The sequence below is a fragment of the Coturnix japonica genome, chromosome Z, assembly GCF_001577835.2.
Source record: "Coturnix japonica isolate 7356 chromosome Z, Coturnix japonica 2.1, whole genome shotgun sequence".
Taxonomy (NCBI): Eukaryota; Metazoa; Chordata; class Aves; order Galliformes; family Phasianidae; genus Coturnix; species Coturnix japonica.
In genome coordinates, this window is record NC_029547.1 from 45,484,805 (window position 1) to 45,504,986 (window position 20,182).

Sequence of the window (20,182 nt, forward strand, 5' to 3'; positions counted from 1 at the left end):
ACTCATTTCTTATTATATTTATATGAATTTAGTTTTATTGGTGGGAGAACCCAGAACTGAAATGTAGTCTTCCTGGTCTTTGGTTTTATTAGTATATTTGATATATTTAGTGAATGCTGGTGACATTTGCAGCATCTTTGAGTAAGCTGAGTTCTTACAAAATAGGCCACTCTCCATAATTGTTCTTAAAAATGCCCTACAAAGTATGCTACTTGCTGTTGGGAACAAGTATACTGAGTTATCTTCATTAGTAACATAAGATGTATCTGATAGTAATTCTGTATTTTTATAATGATTTTTAGTCTTTAGTAATGAGACAACGAGCCCAGATGCAACGTTTTTAGAGTAGGAGTGTCTAAGTTGTATCCCCTTTAAAAGAAGCTTTCTGAGTAGTGTTTCTGTGATGCTTACAGTCAGAGTTATTTGATTTTCCTAGTTTTGAAACTACTCAGTGTATTAAATGTAGTAAATAAATTCCCATTTCAGGCTGAAAAATGCTTCTCCAGAAGATGTAGAATATTATAACTGCCAGCAAGAGCTTACAGATGATCTGCATAAACAATATCAAATCGTGGAAAGAATAATTGGTATGTTACAAATCTAAAGCAGTGTTGAGAATACTGTTTGTTCATTGCTTATATTTATGGTTAAAAATTTAGAATATCACCAACTTCTTTTCTAATCTAAAAATTTTGGCAAAAGAGTTGTTGTTATACTCTCTATTCTGTGAGGCTTATTGTATGCTGTCTTATCACCTACATTCAGTGCTGTCTTAAAATACAGAAGTATCTATTCACTTGATATTTCTAATCCTTTTCTGCAGCTCATTCAAATCAGAAGTCAGCAGCTGGTTATCCAGACTACTATTGCAAATGGCAAGGTCTACCTTATTCAGAATGTAGCTGGGAAGATGGTGCTCTCATTGCCAAAAAGTTTCAGGCACGCATTGATGAGTATTTTAGCAGAAATCAATCTAAGACCACTCCCTTTAAGGACTGCAAGGTGAGTACATAATTGTTGAGGATTTATAATAATTTGTCCTGTCTCTGCCTGGGCTGTGTTGTTAGAATAGAAAAAAAAACAAACAGAAGAGAATGGAAGAGGGTAGCTCAGTTGGATGGGACCTTCAGAGGTCGTGTAGTCCAATTGCCCGACCTCTTCCAAGCTAATCAAAGTATGTTATTAAGAGCATTATCCGAATGTCACTTGACATGCAGGGGGCATCAACCACCCTTCTAAGAAGGAAGCCTGTTTCTTTTTTTGTCCACCCTCATGATAAAGAATTTTTTTTCTAATGTTGAAAAGGGGCAGATGTTTTGGCTGTTGCTAAACAATGCTTTCATGGTTTCAGAGCAGTCTCTGTTTCTCATTCTGGTCACTTTTCCCTTTCCTCTCCCTGAACTAGGCTAGAGGTGGACAATAGTTTGAAAGAGAATGTGATCAGGATGGAACAGAGCTCAGACTCAAACTGGCAAAGCATCAAAGAGATGCTCCATGCCTTATAGTGTCATGCTCAGCATTAAATCTGAAGGAGAAAAGTAGGGGGTTACACTGTGGTCCCTGCTTGGAGACATACAGATTTCCTGATTGGAGGCTGTCTGTGATTGCTTTCTATCATATGATAGATAGTCCTTTTTAGTTCTTGTTTCATATCTTCTTTCCCTCACTGTAGTAAAGTATCTTCATCCTCAGGTTTGGCTCATTTATGATGCTTCAGTTTTCTCTGCCATCTTGGTAGAGTGGCCTGCAAGCTGGACAGTTTAGCTGTCAGACACACTCAAGCTAAACCACCACGTTAATTGTGAAAGTAAAAAAATGTGAAAGTTTCATGCATTGAGAAATATGTATTACAAAACAGTTCTGAAGCTTGTTCAGAATAGTAATAGCTGTAGCAGTATAGCGATTTATAGGCCGAATATCACTGTTAAGGATAACTTCTTGTAGATACTAACCCCTTACCTGTTTTTTTACTAGCATTCAGTTATAGGCTTTCTTACTATTTTGGTTTGTCTAAAAAAAATGTGAACTTAGTAAGTGAAGATCATTCCCATGTGTAATCTAAATCAGCAAACTAATTTCAACTTGCAAATTGCTTTTTGTTTTCATATTGCTCATTGTTTCTACATGCCATAGTTTTCAGTAATCAGTTCATACCAGATGAGGTGATCCAAGAGATGCCTACTGCTACATTTTCCGTAGGAAGCCTTTTTGGTAACTTCAGTCAGTGTTAAGATTGATGCTCAGTTTGCTTTTGACAGGTTCTAAAACAGAGACCAAGATTTGTTGCACTGAAGAAGCAACCATCTTACATTGGAGGACATGAAGGTTTGGAGTTAAGAGATTATCAGTTAAATGGATTGAACTGGCTTGCTCATTCGTGGTGCAAGTAAGTGTAGCCTGTTGGTAAATTTTAAGCATTTGTAAAACTTAAAAATTGTTTTTTTCTGCACTTTTTTCATTTTCTTTCAGCTGAAAGTAGACATCTGAGATGATTATTTTTGCTTTAAGTAAAACTAAAGCTTGTCATTACATGTTTGGTAAAAAAACAACAACAAACAGTTAAGCTCTTATGCTGTTTTGCTTTTACTTTCTGTATAGGAGTTGTCTGTATTTCTAAAAAGCAATCAAGCAAAAGTACCCAAAGCTACCAAGCCAACAGAACCAAACAAAATCTTCAGAAACTATAAAATTATCACCTTACTTCTAAAACTGACTTCTTAGGAATACTTGGAAGCTTTGTTAATGTTGGTAACTTGGTTTAAGGAAACAGTGTATAAGTAAACTATTTTAGGATGTAGAATTGTAAAATCTTGTTTGAATAATGGTACTCAAAAGATAATAATTTATTTCCTTATGTTTATTCCCCTTTCTCCTTCCCTCTTCACCTTCCCCTGTTTTTTTATTGTTTGTTGTTGTTTTGTTTGTTTTTCAGAGGGAATAGTTGTATTCTTGCAGATGAAATGGGTCTGGGTAAAACAATACAAACAATTTCTTTTCTGAACTACCTGTTTCATGAACATCAATTGTATGGGCCTTTTCTGCTGGTCGTGCCACTTTCTACCTTGACATCTTGGCAAAGAGAGATTCAAACTTGGGCTCCTCAGATGAATGCTGTAGTTTACTTAGGGGATATAACTAGTAGAAATATGGTGAGTATCCCCCCTTCATCGTTAGAGAGTTTAACTGGTAAATCTGATTCATTTTTATATTCCTGTGCTCTGCTGATTTCCAGTATTTTGCTTAAGAGTGAGCAAATACAGCCTTATATTTGAAAACAAATTGTCTTCTGCCATATGATTATTTTGATGGATAAAATAAATGTTTTTGTAGGCCAGCCATGATGTTTTTTGTTTGTTTTCATAATCTTTCTTCTGAATATTAATTATCTTATTTATTAAAGGAAAAAGTGTTTTGTAGAAATTTGTTTCTGTTTATTCAAGAGGTTAACAGTATTTTAAAGGGCTTAGCTTGGAAGCTCAGTCTTGTGTATGTTTTTGTGTTGTGCTTCCATTTTGTCATGAAATTCTATAAATTTATATTGCTGTAGTGCTTGAATTCATTTCAGTCAGACAGACCTTTTTCTTATAGCTCACTGTTCACTTTGTTCTTGTAGATAAGGACTCATGAATGGATGCATCCACAGACTAAACGATTGAAGTTTAACATACTTCTGACAACATATGAAATTTTACTGAAGGATAAGGTAATCAAATGTACTTCTTTGGGGAGGTGGGTGCTTTGTTTGTTGGTGGAGAACTTCTGCTAGACTTGCATACATTTGGGTTCTTAGTCATTAAATGGAAGTCAGGCATGATGGATTTTACAGTTTTGAAATGCAACAGTGTACCCTTTCTGTAAGCTTGTTGAGGTTTTCTGCCTTTTTCCATTTCATCAAGTGGATACCAGTTCCAGTTTACTTTACCTTCTCTTCGTTATTATGATTTGCCCCTAGTCCCAAACATCTGCAATACAGTACTCTGAAATCCTGTATAATTTTACTTCATTTGTGTGCACTGTCTCCATGATGGAAATACACGGTTATCAGTAGTCTTTCTAAAAGTATACAGAAATTTGAGGGGAATAGTCAATATAAAGAACATTTTGGCTTCATTTGTTTGCATGAGCTGGAAAGAGCAGGTCAACAGAGACTGTTTTGTTCCTGTCATGAAAATTAATGTGGATCAAATTTCAATCATTTTTTTCTTTCTTCCCCCTTTCAACTTATTTTCTCCTTCCTTGGGATATTTGCACAGCCTTTCTGAGAGTGGTAAACATAGTAATGTGCATAAGTAATACTAAAAGCATATAGCTGTTTTTATTAATACAAGGAGAAAGTTGTGATATGTTTATCTTGGTTATGAAATGTGAGAAATTATATAATATGCCTAGCTGTATAAATGTTAATTAAGTCTTCCTCTTCTTTCAGTCATTCCTTGGTGGTCTCAATTGGGCATTCATAGGAGTTGATGAAGCTCATCGTTTAAAAAATGACGACTCTCTTCTGTACAAGACTTTAATAGACTTTAAGTCCAACCATCGACTTCTTATTACTGGAACCCCTTTGCAAAACTCCCTCAAAGAGCTGTGGTCTTTGTTGCATTTCATCATGCCAGAAAAGTAAGGAAGATTTCCATACAATTTGCATGTATTCTCTCTTTTGCGAAGTTTTGTCTTATGTAGTGGTATAGTGATTTGAGAAGTAAAATATTGTTGGAGAGTTTAACTATTCAGTGTAAGGTGGATGCATTTATTTTTATGGTCCTTTTGCTAACTGTCTCCTGATGTAATTGTTGCTTTTTGCCATTATAGTAATTTATAAGAATGACAGATTAATGTATATTGGTCAGATCCAAGAAGAATGCCTTACTATTAAAACTTGTAGTTTTCCAGTGGGGAAATAGAGTAAGACTGAGGTTATCTTGTTTTCTGTGATAATGCTACCAATAATAGCAAGTTTCTACCACGATGCCTGATATCCTCAGTTTGAGTCAGGTAGTTCATTTTCCTTTTCTACTTAAAATACAGTGGGCTTACTGTATTGACTTTATGCTTGATTGATCTCTGTTTGTACATAGAATAAATGAGATCTCATGTTAAAGCTCACATTCCTACAGACATCTTATACATACCAAGCAGCATTTCATTTTCTTGACCTATAGATTGCATTGACTTCTTCAAAGTCTTAGTGATCTAGTGCTCATTTTTAATCAATCTGAAGTTAGTTCTCCCAGTCTGTTAAGCACAGGATAATTATGCTTTGCTTGTCTATTCAAGTGATTTAAAAAAAAAAAAAGTTGTCTTATTCTATTATTCTATTGCATGCCAGCTATTTTTTTCATGTTCTTCTTAATAAATGTAGTAATGGAATTTCTGCGACTGTCCAGCTGGAGCAATTATAAGTTAGTAATTTAATCGTAAATTTTATTTTAAATAAATGTGTTTGCAACATTCCATTCTTCTATTTACATACAAATTGTTTGGAATTTCCTATGAGGTCAAAGTTCAGATTTTTTTTTTTTAAACATCTTTAAATTAAAAAGAGAAGTGAGGAAGAAGTCTGTGTATATGTGCACTTTGGGTATATTTACACTTTTCATGTTAATTTTACAATTCACAGTATGTCACTGTGTTACACTTATTTTCTTTTATATTTAAGATTTTCCTCCTGGGAAGATTTTGAAGAGGAGCATGGCAAAGGAAGAGAGTATGGTTATGCAAGTCTTCACAAAGAGCTTGAACCATTTTTACTAAGAAGAGTTAAAAAAGATGTAGAAAAGTCTTTACCTGCTAAGGTTGAGCAAATTCTGAGGATGGAAATGAGTGCATTGCAGAAGCAATATTACAAGTAATACCACATTTTAAAATTTACTGTTTAAATGAGATGACTGTATGCAAATTACTGAACTCTAATCATTTTCATAAAGCAGTTTGAGCTAGAGGCAAAAAAAATAAAAAGTGCCTTTTTAAGATTTCAGAAATGTGAAATTCTGTGAAGCAAAATCTTTGGTGTAATCGCAGTCCATTTGGCTTCTGTTATTTATTTATTTCATATTTGTTCATTTTTATTAGGAGCGTTTTTATTAATTTGTTTATATTTTGAGGGCTTATCTTGCCCTCATGGTTCCACATGTAGTTACTTACACTGTATTTCTTAAATTATAGGTGGATTTTAACAAGAAATTATAAAGCCCTCAGTAAAGGTTCAAAAGGCAGTACCTCAGGCTTTCTGAACATTATGATGGAACTTAAGAAGTGTTGTAACCATTGCTACCTCATTAAACCACCAGATGATAATGAATTCTATAATAAACAGGAGGCCTTACAGGTAAAGTTACTTCATTTTCAATTTCTGTGAAAAACATTTTAGATCTGTAATGTGCACGCAGTAATTTTACAGCTTGTTTGGCAGTTTGTTACTTTTATTAAAGTAAGATGGGAAAGAACAAGATCTCCATAATGTGCATCCTGGATTTTTTTTACAAGTTAAGTGAAATGATTTTTATTTCTCTGTTACAACAATCTACTAGACAAAATAATAGACAAATATTAAATAAAATTTATTTTAAATTTTAGTTAATTTTTTAAGATTAAAAATTAGATCTTTAATTACAGTAAAAGTGATAAAGAAATAGTTTGATTCAGGCAGTGTATTTTCAAACAGGCTGACCTTTTCAAACCCAAGTGAAATAATGCCACTGAAATAGTGGGAGCAATACGAATGGAAATGCATTTAACTCTCATTGGTACACCTGCAATCTATGTCACAGCATAAAGTTAGCAGAATGTTTTTAAGCTTTCTTGTAATCTGATGTTGTTCTTTTATATGTTTGCAAATGAGTAAAGTGAGAGGAAACAAAAGTAAGGAATATAAAAATCTATCTGATTGGGTTTTTTTGTTAGTGTTACCATTGAAAGCTATTAACACTACCAAAGATTGTGGACTGTGATTTTTTTTTTTTTTTTTAAAAGTAAAAGTTAACTAGAACTGGCACCAAAACTGATGGAAAGTGCAGAGCAGTAGGTAAAGGATTGTTGTAATCAGTGTAATTTATATCAATATACTTTTTTTCTAAATACCTTTTTCTTCCTGTAAGCTTTGAAATTAGTAATTTAAATATTTTTCCCCAAAATACTAGCTTATACAGTGACAACTTATGGTTACAAGCTCTTTTATATTATGAAGTATTTCTTCAAGGCATAAGTTGTTTTGTTTTCAAGTGGCACACTATACTGCTGGCTTATCATAATACCCCTTAGAACTGCTCAAAGATTATTTCTGTTAATTGCAGACTTTAGACAGTTACTTTTTTGGTACACCTTACTGAATTTCATCAGCTCTTAATTATGAAGGACGTATCCTCCTCTTTTCTCAACTAAGTAATGAAAGTAACTCACCCTGAATTTTGCCTTCTCCAGAATTATGTCCCAACCTAAAAAGACATTAAATCAGAAACATTAAATTCCATGTTTACCTTCCACTCCCAATATTCCCAAAGGAATTGATGTTATGGTTTTGCAATTTGGTTAGTGTTGGTATTCCACATCAGAACACCATGCCTAATAATGGGAGTAAAGGGGACAAGTTTTTTTTTCTGTGGGCTGCCTTAATGTTCATGTGGGTTGGGGCACCGGAAGGGAAGTGAGGAAGGGGACGGGGTTGCTGGCCCAGCTCCCTGCGAGGAGACAACGTGGTCAGAGCTTCCTGCCTTCCACAGCTCCATTGGTGAGATTGGGGACTTGGTATTCTCTTTGAAACTCTCTTGTTGTTGTTTAGTGTTATTAGGTTATTAAACTGCCATTCGTTCTCAGATCACCTTTTTTCTCCCTCCCGTAGCAGGATTACTAGTGCAACGACACATCATCAGTAGGGTAAAACTAACCTGTCTCACGACAGTCTAATCCCAGCTCACGTTCCCTATTAGTGGGTGAACAATCCAACGCTTGGTGAATTCTGCTTCACAATGATAGGAAGAGCCGACATCGAAGGATCAATGCGCAATGCATTCTTCTCTGTCCCACAGTTTGCCTTTACTTGGAGGGGTGTTCAGTACACTTGGAATCGTTTGCCCCAGGGGTGGAAACACAGCCCGACCATCTGCCATGGGCTGATCCAAGCCACGTTGGAACAGGGCGGTGCTCCAGAGCACCTGCAGTATATAGATGATATCGTCGTGTGGGGTGATACAGTGATGGAGGTTTTTAAAAAAGGAGACAGGATAATCCAAATCCTCCTGTCTGCTGGTTTCGCTATTAAGCGAGACAAAGTGAAGGGCCCTGCCCAAGAAATCCAGTTTCTTGGGGTGAAATGGCAAGATGGGCGTCGCCACATCCCAACTGATGTGATCAACAAAATTACTGCAATGTCTGCGCCCACTGACAAAAAAGAGACACAGTCCTTCCTGGGTGTGGTAGGCTTCTGGAGGATGCACATCCCAAATTATAGCCTCATTGTGAGCCCCCTCTATCAGGTGACCCGAAAGAAGAATAGCTTCGGCGTGGGGCCCTGAACAGCAGCAAGGCCTTTGAGCAAATCAAGCAAGAAGATAGCCCGTGCTGTGGCCCTGGGGCCAGTACGGATGAGACAGGATGTGAAGAACATCCTTTACACGGCTGCTGGGGAGAAAGGTCCCACTTGGAGCTTGTGGCAGAGAACCTCAGATGAGACCCGAGGCCAACCTCTAGGATTCTGGAGTAGAGCATACAGGGGGTCGGAAGAGGGCTACACTCCAACTGAGAAGGAGATCCTAGCCGCATATGAAGGGGTCCGGGCTGCCTCTGAGGTAATTGGCACCGAAACACAGCTTCTCTTGGCACCTCGACTTCCAGTGCTGAATTGGATGTTTAAAGGGCAGGTTCCCTCCACTCACCATGCCAAGATGCCACATGGATAAGTGGGTTGCACTAATCACACAGCAGGCCTGGATGGGGAACCTCAGCCGTCCAGGGACCGAGAAGGATGGACTGGCCCGAGGTAAAAAGTTTGAAGCACCACCAGCAGAAGAGGTGTCACGCGCCAAAGAGGCTCCCCCATACAATGAACTTCCGGACAACGAAAAGAAGTTTGCCCTGTTCACTGATGGATCGTGCCGCATTGTTGGGAAACATCGCAGATGGAAGGCTGCAGTGTGGAGCCCCACACGACAAGTTGCAGAGGCCACGGAAGGAAGAGGAGAATCGAGTCAATTTGCAGAGGTAAAGGCTGTCCAGCTGGCCCTAGACATTGCTGAGCGGGAGAAAATGGCCAGTGCTTTACCTCTATAACTGACTCATGGATGGTGACCAATGCCTTGTGGGGGTGGTTGCAGCAATGGGAGCAAAACAACTGGCAGCGGAAAGGTAAACCTATTTGGGCCGCTGAACTATGGAAGAACATTGCTGCTCGAATAAAGAATATGGTCCTAAAGGTGCGTCACGTAGATGCCCACGTGCCCAAGAGTCGAGCAACAGAGGAGCAACAAAATAACCACCAGGTTAGATCGAGCTGCCAGAATGAGGTGGCTGAGATAGACCTGGATTGGCAGAATAAGGGAGAGTTATTCCTAGCTTGGTGGGCCCACGAGACCTCAGGCCATCAAGGCAGAGATGGAACACATAAGTGGGCTAGAGACCGAGGGATGGACATAACTATGGACGCTATTGCGCAGATCATCCATGATTGTGACACCATGTGCAATGATCAAACAGGCCAAGAAGGATGAGACCTCTCTGGGGGGAGGGCGATGGGAAAAGTATAAATATGGGGAGGCATGGCAGATTGATTATATCACCCTGCCAAAGACTCGTAATGGTAAGCATTATGTACTCACCATGGTGGAGGTAACCACCGGGTGGCTTGAGACATATGCGGTACCCCATGCCACTGCCAGAAACACCATATTAGACCTAGAGACACAAATCCTGTGGCGACATGGCACCCCAGAGAGGATCGAATCAGACAATGGGACTCATTTCAAAAATTCACTGGTGAGCACTTGGGCCAAAGAACATGGCATCGAGTGGATCTACCACATCCCCTATCACACACCAGCCGCTGGTAAGATCGAGCGCCACAACGGTTTGCTGAAAACCACGCTGAAAGCGATGGGTGGTGAACATTTAAGAACTGGGAGAACATCTAGCAGAAGCCACCTGGCTGGTAAACACCCGAGGATCAGCCAACCGAGATGGCCCTACACAGTCCAACTCCCTGCGTACTGTGGAGGGAGACAAGGTTCCCGTGGTGCATGTAAAGAATATGCTGGGAAAAGCGGTTTTGGGTCCCTCCCAGCCTCTGGAAAGGGGAGGCCCCTCCGCGGAACTGTCTTTGCACACAGGGACCTGGGTGCACCTGGTGGGTGATGCAGAAGGATGGGGATGTTCAGTGGTGTGCCACAGGGAAATTTGATGCTGGGGAGTGCAGCCTGTGATTCCATGTGTGTATATATATATATATATATATCTGTATGTACATATGTAATGCTGTTAACTATTGTTCTGTTTATATGTTGATAAAAGGTTAGGCATGATGTGATGATGTGTAATAAGGGGTGGAATGTTATGGTTTTGCAATTTGGTTGGTGTTGGTATTCCACATCAGAACACCAATGCCTAATAATGGGGTAAAAGGGGACAAGTTTTTTTTTCTGTGGGCTGCCTTAATGTTCATGTGGGTGGGCACGGAAGGGAAGTGAGGAAGGGGACGGGGTTGCTGGCCCAGCTCCCTGCGAGGAGACAACGTGGTCAGAGCTTCCTGGCCTTCCACAGCTCCATCGGTGCAGATTGGGGACTTGTATTCTCTTTGTTGAAACTCTCTTGTGTGTTGTTTAGTGTTATTAGGTTATTAAACTGCATTTCGTTCTCAGATCACCTTTTTCTTCTCTCCTATTTTTGTTTAGACCTAATCGCAATCTCCCTTCCCTTCCCCGTCTCCCTAAACGCGATGTGGCGGGCCCGGGCCGGGCCCCGCGTGCACTGCCGCTAGAGAAAAAGGGGGGGGGGCTTTTGTTCCTGCTGCCCCAGGTTTGTGCCCACTGTCCCGGAGTGAGCTCTAGAGAAAACTCCGTGACAATTGAGAAAGCTCAGGACTGTAACACACATAAAGTATGTTAAGCTCCACAAACAACAGTCTTCTCACTGCCTTGCCTGAGAAACATAATTGATAGGCTTTGTTCAAAGGTACTTGGAGGTTTAGGCAGCAGTGCCCGTTTCTTTTTAAAAGATGGGAAGAAAAGAAAAAGTTAGTCTTCAGTATGGTGTTTCTTAATATGGTTGTTATTTTTGTTATCAAATGTTATTTTTTAATTGGCAGGAAAGAATTTGTGCCTGCATGCTAGCTGCTTAAATTTTGAGGCCAGATTATTTCTTTTAGTATTTTGATAAGACATTAAGATGCCACTTAAGAGCAGAAGCTGGGAAGTGCATTTCTCTTTTTTCTATCTTGTTTCATCTTCCTTTTACTGGGGTAGTGTTCCTTTGCAGTTAGTCAACTAAACTAAAATCAGAGAAACTTTAATGTTCAGTTAATACTGCATGACAGTAAATCTAGCTGTGTACTCTTATTGCTACCTGAAGATGGTTTTTAGTTCTTGGGCACATATTAAACTGTGTGTGTTATGTGTTATATTGGTTATCAGAATGTATCTTTTCTTTCTTCCCGCATCAGTAGACAAGAAAACGAATGAATGGCTAAAAACCTGCAAAGTGTGTTAGTGATTAGATGAACTGATTTGTTAATACTTATTTCTTTAATAGCATTTGATACGTAGCAGCGGGAAACTGATCCTTCTTGACAAGTTACTGATTCGTCTGCGAGAACGTGGCAACAGAGTTCTGATTTTCTCTCAGATGGTGAGGATGCTGGACATCCTAGCAGAATATCTAAAGTATCGCCAGTTTCCCTTCCAGGTAACAATCTCGGGTAACAAAGAGGTCTTTATCCTGAACTTAAGAACAATCATGTTTTAACTCTGAGGGTGACAGAGTAGTGCAGTGAGTTCTTTAGATGTTGTGAAATCGCCATTCTCCGTGATACTTAAAAGCCAAATGGGCATGGTCCTGGACAACCTGTTGTAGCAGACCTTGCTTGAGCACAAACAAGATGACCTCTAGAGCTCCTTGCCAATATTTCATCCATCTGTGATTATCTGTCTCTATTATTTTGCTTAAGAAAAGAAAGCAAACTTAAATTCGTGAAGGAATATGTTAACATTCCTTCTTTTTGTCCCTTCACAATACTGTATTATCAGTTGAAAATTATGAAAGTATGAATTAAGTTAAACTGGTTCCAGGTTAATGGGATGGGAGTATAGCTAAAGAATTACTTATAGACTGTTGCCTTCAATCTCTTTAGAGACTTGATGGATCAATAAAAGGGGAACTGAGGAAACAAGCACTGGATCATTTCAATGCAGAAGGATCAGAGGTATGGTACTAATTTTTTCTTAATTTCCTTTATTTGTTTATTCATTTATTTATTTAAACAAGTTGGGGGATACCTAGTTCATTTAAGAGTCCTAAAATCTGAGCCATTCAGATCAGGTTTCTTCCTTTTTTTTTTCTTTTTTTTTCTTTTTTTTTTTCTTTCTTTTTTGCGATGGGGAATGTTTTTTTTCTTGGTAATAGGATTGCATTTCTCAGTTGCTGACGAGCTTCTGTTTCTGCTGTGATTGAGAAGGAAGGACTTAACTCTGTGGTGTGAACTTCAGACATGTGTAAAATCCAAATTTGCCTAAATGTGGATTAATTTTTAAATTTTTAGCACAGACATTACCTCTCTGAAATCTGTGCAGTTGTACTGTACAGTTTTTGAGGTGAAGAACCACCTAAATATCACACAGTATTCAGGACAGGAGGCAAATTGTACACTTACATAGCAGCAAAATTGTTTTCTGTTTTATTATCAATTTCTTTCCTAAAAAATTAATGAAACTCTGTATTTTTGGCCATTAATGAGCAGTGGTCTTCATGGAAATGTGTAGCATAGTTTCTAGGACTTGTTCCTTAGTTGTAGTTTGCTGCTGATTGTTACTTTACTTAAACTGAGATTTTTTTTCCTATTTTACCTTCTCTTGAATTTTATATCCTACTTTATTTATTGCACATCTCAAATTCCTTTTGTAGTCTCCATAGTTATCTCTAAATCTGTGGCATCTACAAGCTTTGTCATCTCATTACTCTTTCATGTTGCTCATAAATATGTTGAACAGCAGTGACCCATGAAGAACATAGGTTTTTTAAATTGCACATACCTCTTGACATAGCCAATTAGGTTTAGGCTCAGATTTATTTCCTACTGGGCCATGGCTGCTTAGTTTTCTTAAGAGAGGTGGAACATTGTAACTTTCTTGCATACAAGGCTTCAAAAGCAGGGAGTTTTGTCCTTGCATTTGTTTGGGTTTTTGTAGTTGGCATTTATCTTTTAGGATGCTGCTGCTTTTAAACCACAGAGGAGCGAATATTGATATCTATTATAAATAGCTGTCAAGGTTGGCTTTTTGCTTATCAAATCTTCCTTTTCAGAACACTTACGGAATTGATAGTGTGTGAGTCTGTAGTCTATGCCACAGAATGTATAAACAAGTGTCATTGTGTTTCTTTCAAAAATATTAAAACTATGATATATAAAACTATTTTTTGTTTTATGATTACAGGATTTCTGTTTTTTACTGTCTACCAGAGCTGGAGGATTAGGTATTAACTTGGCATCTGCTGACACTGTAGTTATATTTGACTCTGACTGGAATCCACAGAACGATCTGCAGGCACAGGCGAGAGCTCATAGAATTGGACAGAAGAAACAGGTACACGTTCCACTTGAAGCTCCAAATTTGAAGGATGATTCTGTACAGTAGCTGTCTGTGTGGACCATTGCAGTATTTGTGTGCTTTGAGAGTAATTAACAGTTAAATGGGTGTGTTCAAAAATGTTAATAAATGCTCAATTTTTAGTCAGTCTTTGAAGTATGGTAGTAATGATGTATGGATGGGGAGGGGAAAAAAGTTCTGGGCTTGCATGTCTAACCTTCATTGGCATCATCAAGCACATTTCATAGTTCTCTTCAAGTTTCTTTCTTGGAGAAGACATGCCAATATAATCAGAAATACAATAATGTTGTGTATAGCAAAAATTGTGGCTAATTACTGAAGTTAAAGAAAGTCAAGTCTTAAGAGTTTGTTTCTCTGTTTTTTAAACTGCTCATGCGAAGACATGGCAACGTTTTTGAATAAGTATACCGTGTGTGAAACCAATCAATAAAACTAAAAAGATAAGTGGATGAGATTTACACTTCTCTTTGTTGTTGCTTCATGTTTTGAAATATACAGGTTAATATTTATCGGCTAGTCACGAAAGGATCAGTAGAAGAAGATATTCTTGAAAGAGCCAAGAAAAAGATGGTGCTAGACCATTTAGTAATTCAGAGAATGGACACAACAGGAAAAACTGTTCTGCATACAGGTTCTACTCCATCAAGGTACATTTGTGTTATCTTAAACATAAATTTACATTTAATTATGTTTGACAGATAAGTAAAAATGTCAGTAATTTCTCTGATTAATAAAAAGCAAAACAAGGCTAGATAAATAAAAACTGCAAAGTGTATTTGTATATTTTTGTTTCTGTACTAAGTTTTATTTAACAGCAAAAAGAATGCTTCACTGGTTCATGATTTTAAGTGATATTTTTAACTGTTCTAAAATAAAATGGTTTTACTGAAACATTCTGTATTTCAGCTCTACACCTTTTAATAAGGAAGAGTTATCAGCAATTTTGAAATTTGGTGCAGAGGAACTTTTTAAAGAACCTGAAGGAGAAGAACAGGAGCCCCAGGTAGGTAGATTTTATAGACAAAACACCCAAAAATATGTATGAATTATTTAGCTTTAAAGCAAATTCGCATCTTTTTTAGGAAATGGATATAGATGAAATCTTGAAGAGAGCTGAAACACGGGAAAATGAGCCAGGTCCATTGACTGTAGGGGATGAGTTGCTTTCACAGTTCAAGGTATAACTCTGTCCTTTTCCTCCTCATTACTTTTAACTATAAAAACTACATGATGCTCCGAATCTCTTTCTAATAAAATGTATTGTCATCTATACTGTCAGTGCAAGTATTTAAAAATATGTGATATGTTACTAATGTAAGTAGTATTTGTGAATGTGTTAATGACTACTAATTAGAGAGCAGCTGGGGTCCGGTTCACGGTCTTACACTGCCTTCCACTTCACACCAAGTCCTCTGGGGATGCTGCCCTCCCCAGTGGGAACCCAAAATGCCCAAAAAGGTGGTAACCTGGAACCAGAACATTAACTCTTTAACTGCCGCTGTTCTGCATGATGTTCTGATGTGGAATAATGACAACTGAAATCACAAAATCACAACAATACAGAACTTAGTTTCCCTAAAATGTTAGCTGCTAAGCCTTATTTAAATAAACCCACGTATTTACTAAATATGTTCTGATAAATAAGGTGGCGAACTTTTCCAATATGGATGAAGATGATATTGAGTTGGAACCAGAAAGAAATTCAAGAAACTGGGAAGAAATCATCCCGGAGTCCCAGAGAAGAAGGATAGAGGAAGAGGAAAGACAAAAAGAACTTGAAGAAATATACATGCTCCCAAGGATGAGAAACTGTGCAAAACAGGTACCTCTGGGTTTTGACTGTATTGTGTTTTTATTTTGATATTTTGATTTTGGTTTTTGCCTTCGTGTTTTGTTTTGTTTTGTTTTTTGTTTGTTTTTTGTTTTTTTTCTCCTTCTCTGAATTCATATTTTTGTCAGGCTAGATAAGACTTTACTGTGTGTGAGTAAATCATGTAGTTTTGAATTCTTATTCTGAAATTCCAGATCAGCTTTAATGGAAGTGAAGGAAGACGTAGTAGGAGCAGAAGATATTCCGGATCTGATAGTGACTCCATCACAGAAAGAAAACGGCCAAAAAAGCGTGGGAGACCTCGAACTATTCCTCGAGAAAATATTAAAGGATTTAGCGATGCAGAGATCAGGAGGTAAGATATGGGGTGATGTGTGTGTTTATAAAAGGATAAGGCAGGTGTTTGTTTGTTAGTTTTAATTATTCTAGAGTTCAAAAATACAGAAGGCAGCCAATTTTCCTAAACTTGCAGAAAATTTGCTTCCTAGATTCTTTTGTACATTTCTACACTTTGTATCTTTTGTTCTTCGTGGTGCTGACATAGTGAACTATTATGTAAAAATGAATTTTGTGAGAAGAAAATTAGCTGGGAAGATGTCACTGAGCTGCTTTACATGTGATTATCATGAGTTACTCTTAATTCCTGCATCTTATGAGTGCAGCAACTTCAGAAAATGGTCCCTGCTACAGGTGATCTTTTAACATGTGCAAAATACATTGTTTTATTTGAAAGCTGTAGAAGGGGTGTGCATGCCTTTTTGATGAGAAATACAAAAGCTTGAGTGGGTTTTGTTTTCATACTTGTTCATACTGTAATTGAATTAATTTAATAAGGTGCATTATTAAACTAAAAAAATAAAAAATCCTGTTGGATAAATGAATATTATACAGTCTCTCCCTGCAAAACAATGCTGTAAATTTTTTTGACAGGAAGGAGAATTGTTTTACTTTACCTTTATGTCTTCATGAAATGATTCAGAAATTTATGTTACTCACATTTCTTTGAAATATCTTAATTTTTTCAGTATCGTTTATATTATAATAATAACCCTTAGTAATCCTTTGAAGATCCTTGTTGCTCTGTTGTTTCAGTTACCAGCACAGCTAGTTGTTTACTGTTTCGAAGCTATTCATGTGCTTTCAGTTGCAACTTGCATTTTCATTTTATTCCCTTTTTATCCTGGTATTTCCAATTTCATTCCATCACTTATTTTTTCCAAGAGCAATAATATTTTTTTTACCTTTCATGTAGTATTTTCTTATTCTCAATTTACTAGAATTCTACATTGGTTGTTTTTTCTTTTTTATGGCTAAGGATATCTAGTTGTTGAATTTTGTGTCATGTGAACATACAGTAGCAAACATTCCTAGAGATAAATTGTATAAATTGTCCCTTCTGTTGTTTTATTCATACCAGTTCTTAAACCAAATACTATACTAACTCTGCATAGATTATCTGGATATAATGAGCTGCCCTAGTCTTTCTCATTTTAAATTAAAAAAAAAAAAAAATTAGCACATTTCTGTATGGTCAGTTTGAACAGTTTAAAACTAATATGTTTAGTTAATCATGCATTTAGACTGAAAAATTATTTTCTTTTACTAGATTTATCAAGAGTTACAAGAAATTTGGTGGCCCTCTGGAAAGGTAAACTTACGTAATTACAATTTTATAGCAACTTGGAGCCTTTTTTCATGAAAATTAGAACAGTATACTAAGAAATCTCGGACTTGAGAAAATAATGCACGTAGTCTTTTGACTTGACTATAATGCATCTTTGGCTTAATGTCTTTTGTGCACATATGATATGTGTTCATACAGCTACACAAGAAACCTGTCAGTTTTGCAGAACTGCTTGCTCTTATTCTTTGTGTTTTACCTATACTTTTGTTTAAGCTTATTGGTTTATAGGAATTCAGCTGTCGTGTTTGCTAGCCTGTTGAAAGCTTGCTGATTTATCCAGCACGACTGTCGAAGTTACTTTTCCAGCTTAGTTTTAAATTTTCTGCAGTACTCCATTGTTCTGAGAAAAAACTACCATCCTTATTGTTGTGGTTTAACCTAACTGGCATCTCGGCACCACACATTTACTCACTCTTCCCCTTCTTGGTGGGATGGAGGAGAGAATTAAAAAAAAAACTCATGTGGGTTGAGTTAAAGAAACTATTTGGTAAGATAGAAAAAAGGAAAAGGGTAATGGTTACAATTACACACACACACACATATATGTGTATAAAAATATGACAAGTAGTTGCTTACCACTCCCTAGCCAATGCCAAGCTGATCCCCTGTGCAGCAGAAGAGTGGATAAGTGCAGGTGGCTGATAATTTAAATTATCATTTTTCTAGTGTTGAAAACTGAAGGAGTAATTTACAATTACTAAAGTGATAGAGCTATGAAAATGTTTTTTTTTTTTTTTTATTACAGGTTAGATGCTGTAGCTAGAGATGCTGAACTAGTTGATAAATCTGAGACAGACCTGAGACGTTTAGGTGAGCTTGTACATAACGGATGCATTAAGGCTTTAAAGGACAATTCATCTGGACAAGAAAGAGCAGGTACAGTGTGTTTGGATGTGCATGTGATGCAAAATAAGAAGCGTCAAGTAGTCTAAATTATTCTTGCAGTGTGATCATGCCAAAAAAAAAACAGCTGTGTTGGGGGGAAATGCAAATATAAATGTTAGCAGGGGTGATTTTAGAAAATGGTTACAGTGAGAAAATAATTCTTTTCCTTTCTGTGTGTGAATTGTCACCCTGGTACAAAGTTCATTTTTACAGTACTGTGAGATTTAGAATTAATTTGTTATTCTGACAGACTTTGAGCATCTGGAGCTTAATTGGACCATTTAGTTAAAAAAAATCATTTCTTGAATTTATAGCAGCAAACTTGCTTGTTTTCCTTGTCTTTCCATAAAATGCATGTAACAGCTAACATTTTAATACTCTGGTCATTTATTTTTAGGAGGTAGACTTGGAAAGGTTAAAGGCCCAACATTTCGAATTTCAGGAGTGCAGGTGAATGCAAAACTAGTCATCTCTCACGAAGAAGAGCTGGCACCACTGCACAAATCCATTCCTTCAGATCCAGAAGAAAGGAAAAGGTAATTTCTCTTTGTAAAGGAAGTCGTCATGTAAAAAGTGATTCAAACTTTATCTGCTTTATTCAGACAACCGTAACTCAGAGCACACTGAGATGGTGTTCTCCCTCTGTTCCCTGTAGGGATTGGCAGCAGCAACAACCTACTCCGTATTTGTTTTTCTTTTATTCTTCATTCTCTTCACCAGTTATGAACAGCTTTCATTTATGAACTGCATTCACTGAGTACTGTATTCAGTTCTCATAGTAATCCAGAACAGAAGTCTTGTTTGCTGAGTAGTTGTTATGTGATCACTGCTTGAGGGAAAGTAGTGTCTATCAAACTGCAGCAGATGGTAACTGATGGTAGTTGTTACCACTCTGAACTGTTCGTGCTTTATGCATCACTGTTCTTAGATTGTCCATATATTTAGTCAGCGGTTCCATTTTGATGATGTTTTATGCCTTTCTTCATTTTCTGTAGCATAACCCAGGCTAATGTATTTGTTCTTCATATTGCAATCTTGATTAGTTTTAAAATGTTCTTTAGTGCTGATTTAAATAAATGTTTTGTGAAAATGTAAAGGAAATATGGTAGATGCATGGAGTGATTTCCTGAATATAACAGTAACTCAGTGGTGTAACTAGATATATTTTCTCTGTTCTTAATGTGTTTCCCTCTCACTTCCTACCTGCCAGTGGTAAAAATCCCTTATTTGTCTGTCTGATTTATTACTGATAGATACGTCATCCCATGTCACACCAAGGCTGCTCACTTTGATATAGATTGGGGTAAAGAAGATGATTCCAATCTGTTAGTAGGCATCTATGAATATGGCTATGGCAGCTGGGAAATGATAAAAATGGATCCAGATCTCAGTTTAACACAGAAGGTATGTCAGCTATGACATTTCATCAAGGACTTCTTTTGTTTATGAAAAACATCAATAACAATTACCAAAAGTGTTTATTTTTTGGTAACTGAAATTGCAAAGATTTTGCAAGTCTGTATTACTTCTACATTTCTATAGTTTGCTATAGTACTAGGTCTTAAGACTTCTGTATTCAACTGAAGCATTCCTTCTTGTGGTCAGTTATGCTTCCATATTTCTGTGTATTAGGGCCTTTTTCATTTTAATTCTTTTTCTTCTTTTGCTTTACTGTTTTACATGCCTTAGTTGGATTTGTCTTGTTCTTGAGCTTTTGGGTGGGAGCTCGTATTAGAGATTTTGCTTGATTTCTTTGTCACCACTTAATCCCATCTTCAGTTGAAACTCTTTAAATCATGGCATAAAATTAGCCATTCTCAGACTGCATTATCCCAGTAGCTGTTTGTCAGTAGTGCATGACAGATTTAGGAAAAAAATGGAGTCTTGCAAACAAGTGGCAACTGGCATTCAAGGAGTCAGGGCAGCATCCAAATTTGTTTAATAATGAATTCTACTCCTGCCTTCCATTACTTTTCTGTT

The 20,182-nt window shown here is 37.1% G+C and overlaps 1 protein-coding gene across 6 annotated transcripts in view; it reads left to right on the top strand.

The window, feature by feature from the left end:
- The window catches only part of CHD1 (chromodomain helicase DNA binding protein 1), a 50,739-nt gene that overhangs the window by 19,167 nt on the left and 11,390 nt on the right, over positions 1-20,182 (top strand). For all 6 annotated transcript variants that reach the window (XM_015849481.2, XM_015849480.2, XM_015849484.2 and 3 more), the window contains exons 9-28: positions 487-587; positions 824-1,002; positions 2,259-2,386; positions 2,933-3,149; positions 3,614-3,703; positions 4,427-4,617; positions 5,657-5,845; positions 6,163-6,325; positions 11,731-11,883; positions 12,329-12,400; positions 13,629-13,778; positions 14,301-14,449; positions 14,709-14,805; positions 14,885-14,980; positions 15,448-15,624; positions 15,828-15,988; positions 17,240-17,281; positions 18,063-18,193; positions 18,600-18,738; positions 19,456-19,606. In XM_015849481.2, coding sequence (XP_015704967.1) covers positions 487-587; positions 824-1,002; positions 2,259-2,386; positions 2,933-3,149; positions 3,614-3,703; positions 4,427-4,617; positions 5,657-5,845; positions 6,163-6,325; positions 11,731-11,883; positions 12,329-12,400; positions 13,629-13,778; positions 14,301-14,449; positions 14,709-14,805; positions 14,885-14,980; positions 15,448-15,624; positions 15,828-15,988; positions 17,240-17,281; positions 18,063-18,193; positions 18,600-18,738; positions 19,456-19,606 — 2,776 coding nt within the window. The remainder of the gene's footprint in view (positions 1-486; positions 588-823; positions 1,003-2,258; positions 2,387-2,932; positions 3,150-3,613; positions 3,704-4,426; positions 4,618-5,656; positions 5,846-6,162; positions 6,326-11,730; positions 11,884-12,328; positions 12,401-13,628; positions 13,779-14,300; positions 14,450-14,708; positions 14,806-14,884; positions 14,981-15,447; positions 15,625-15,827; positions 15,989-17,239; positions 17,282-18,062; positions 18,194-18,599; positions 18,739-19,455; positions 19,607-20,182) is intronic.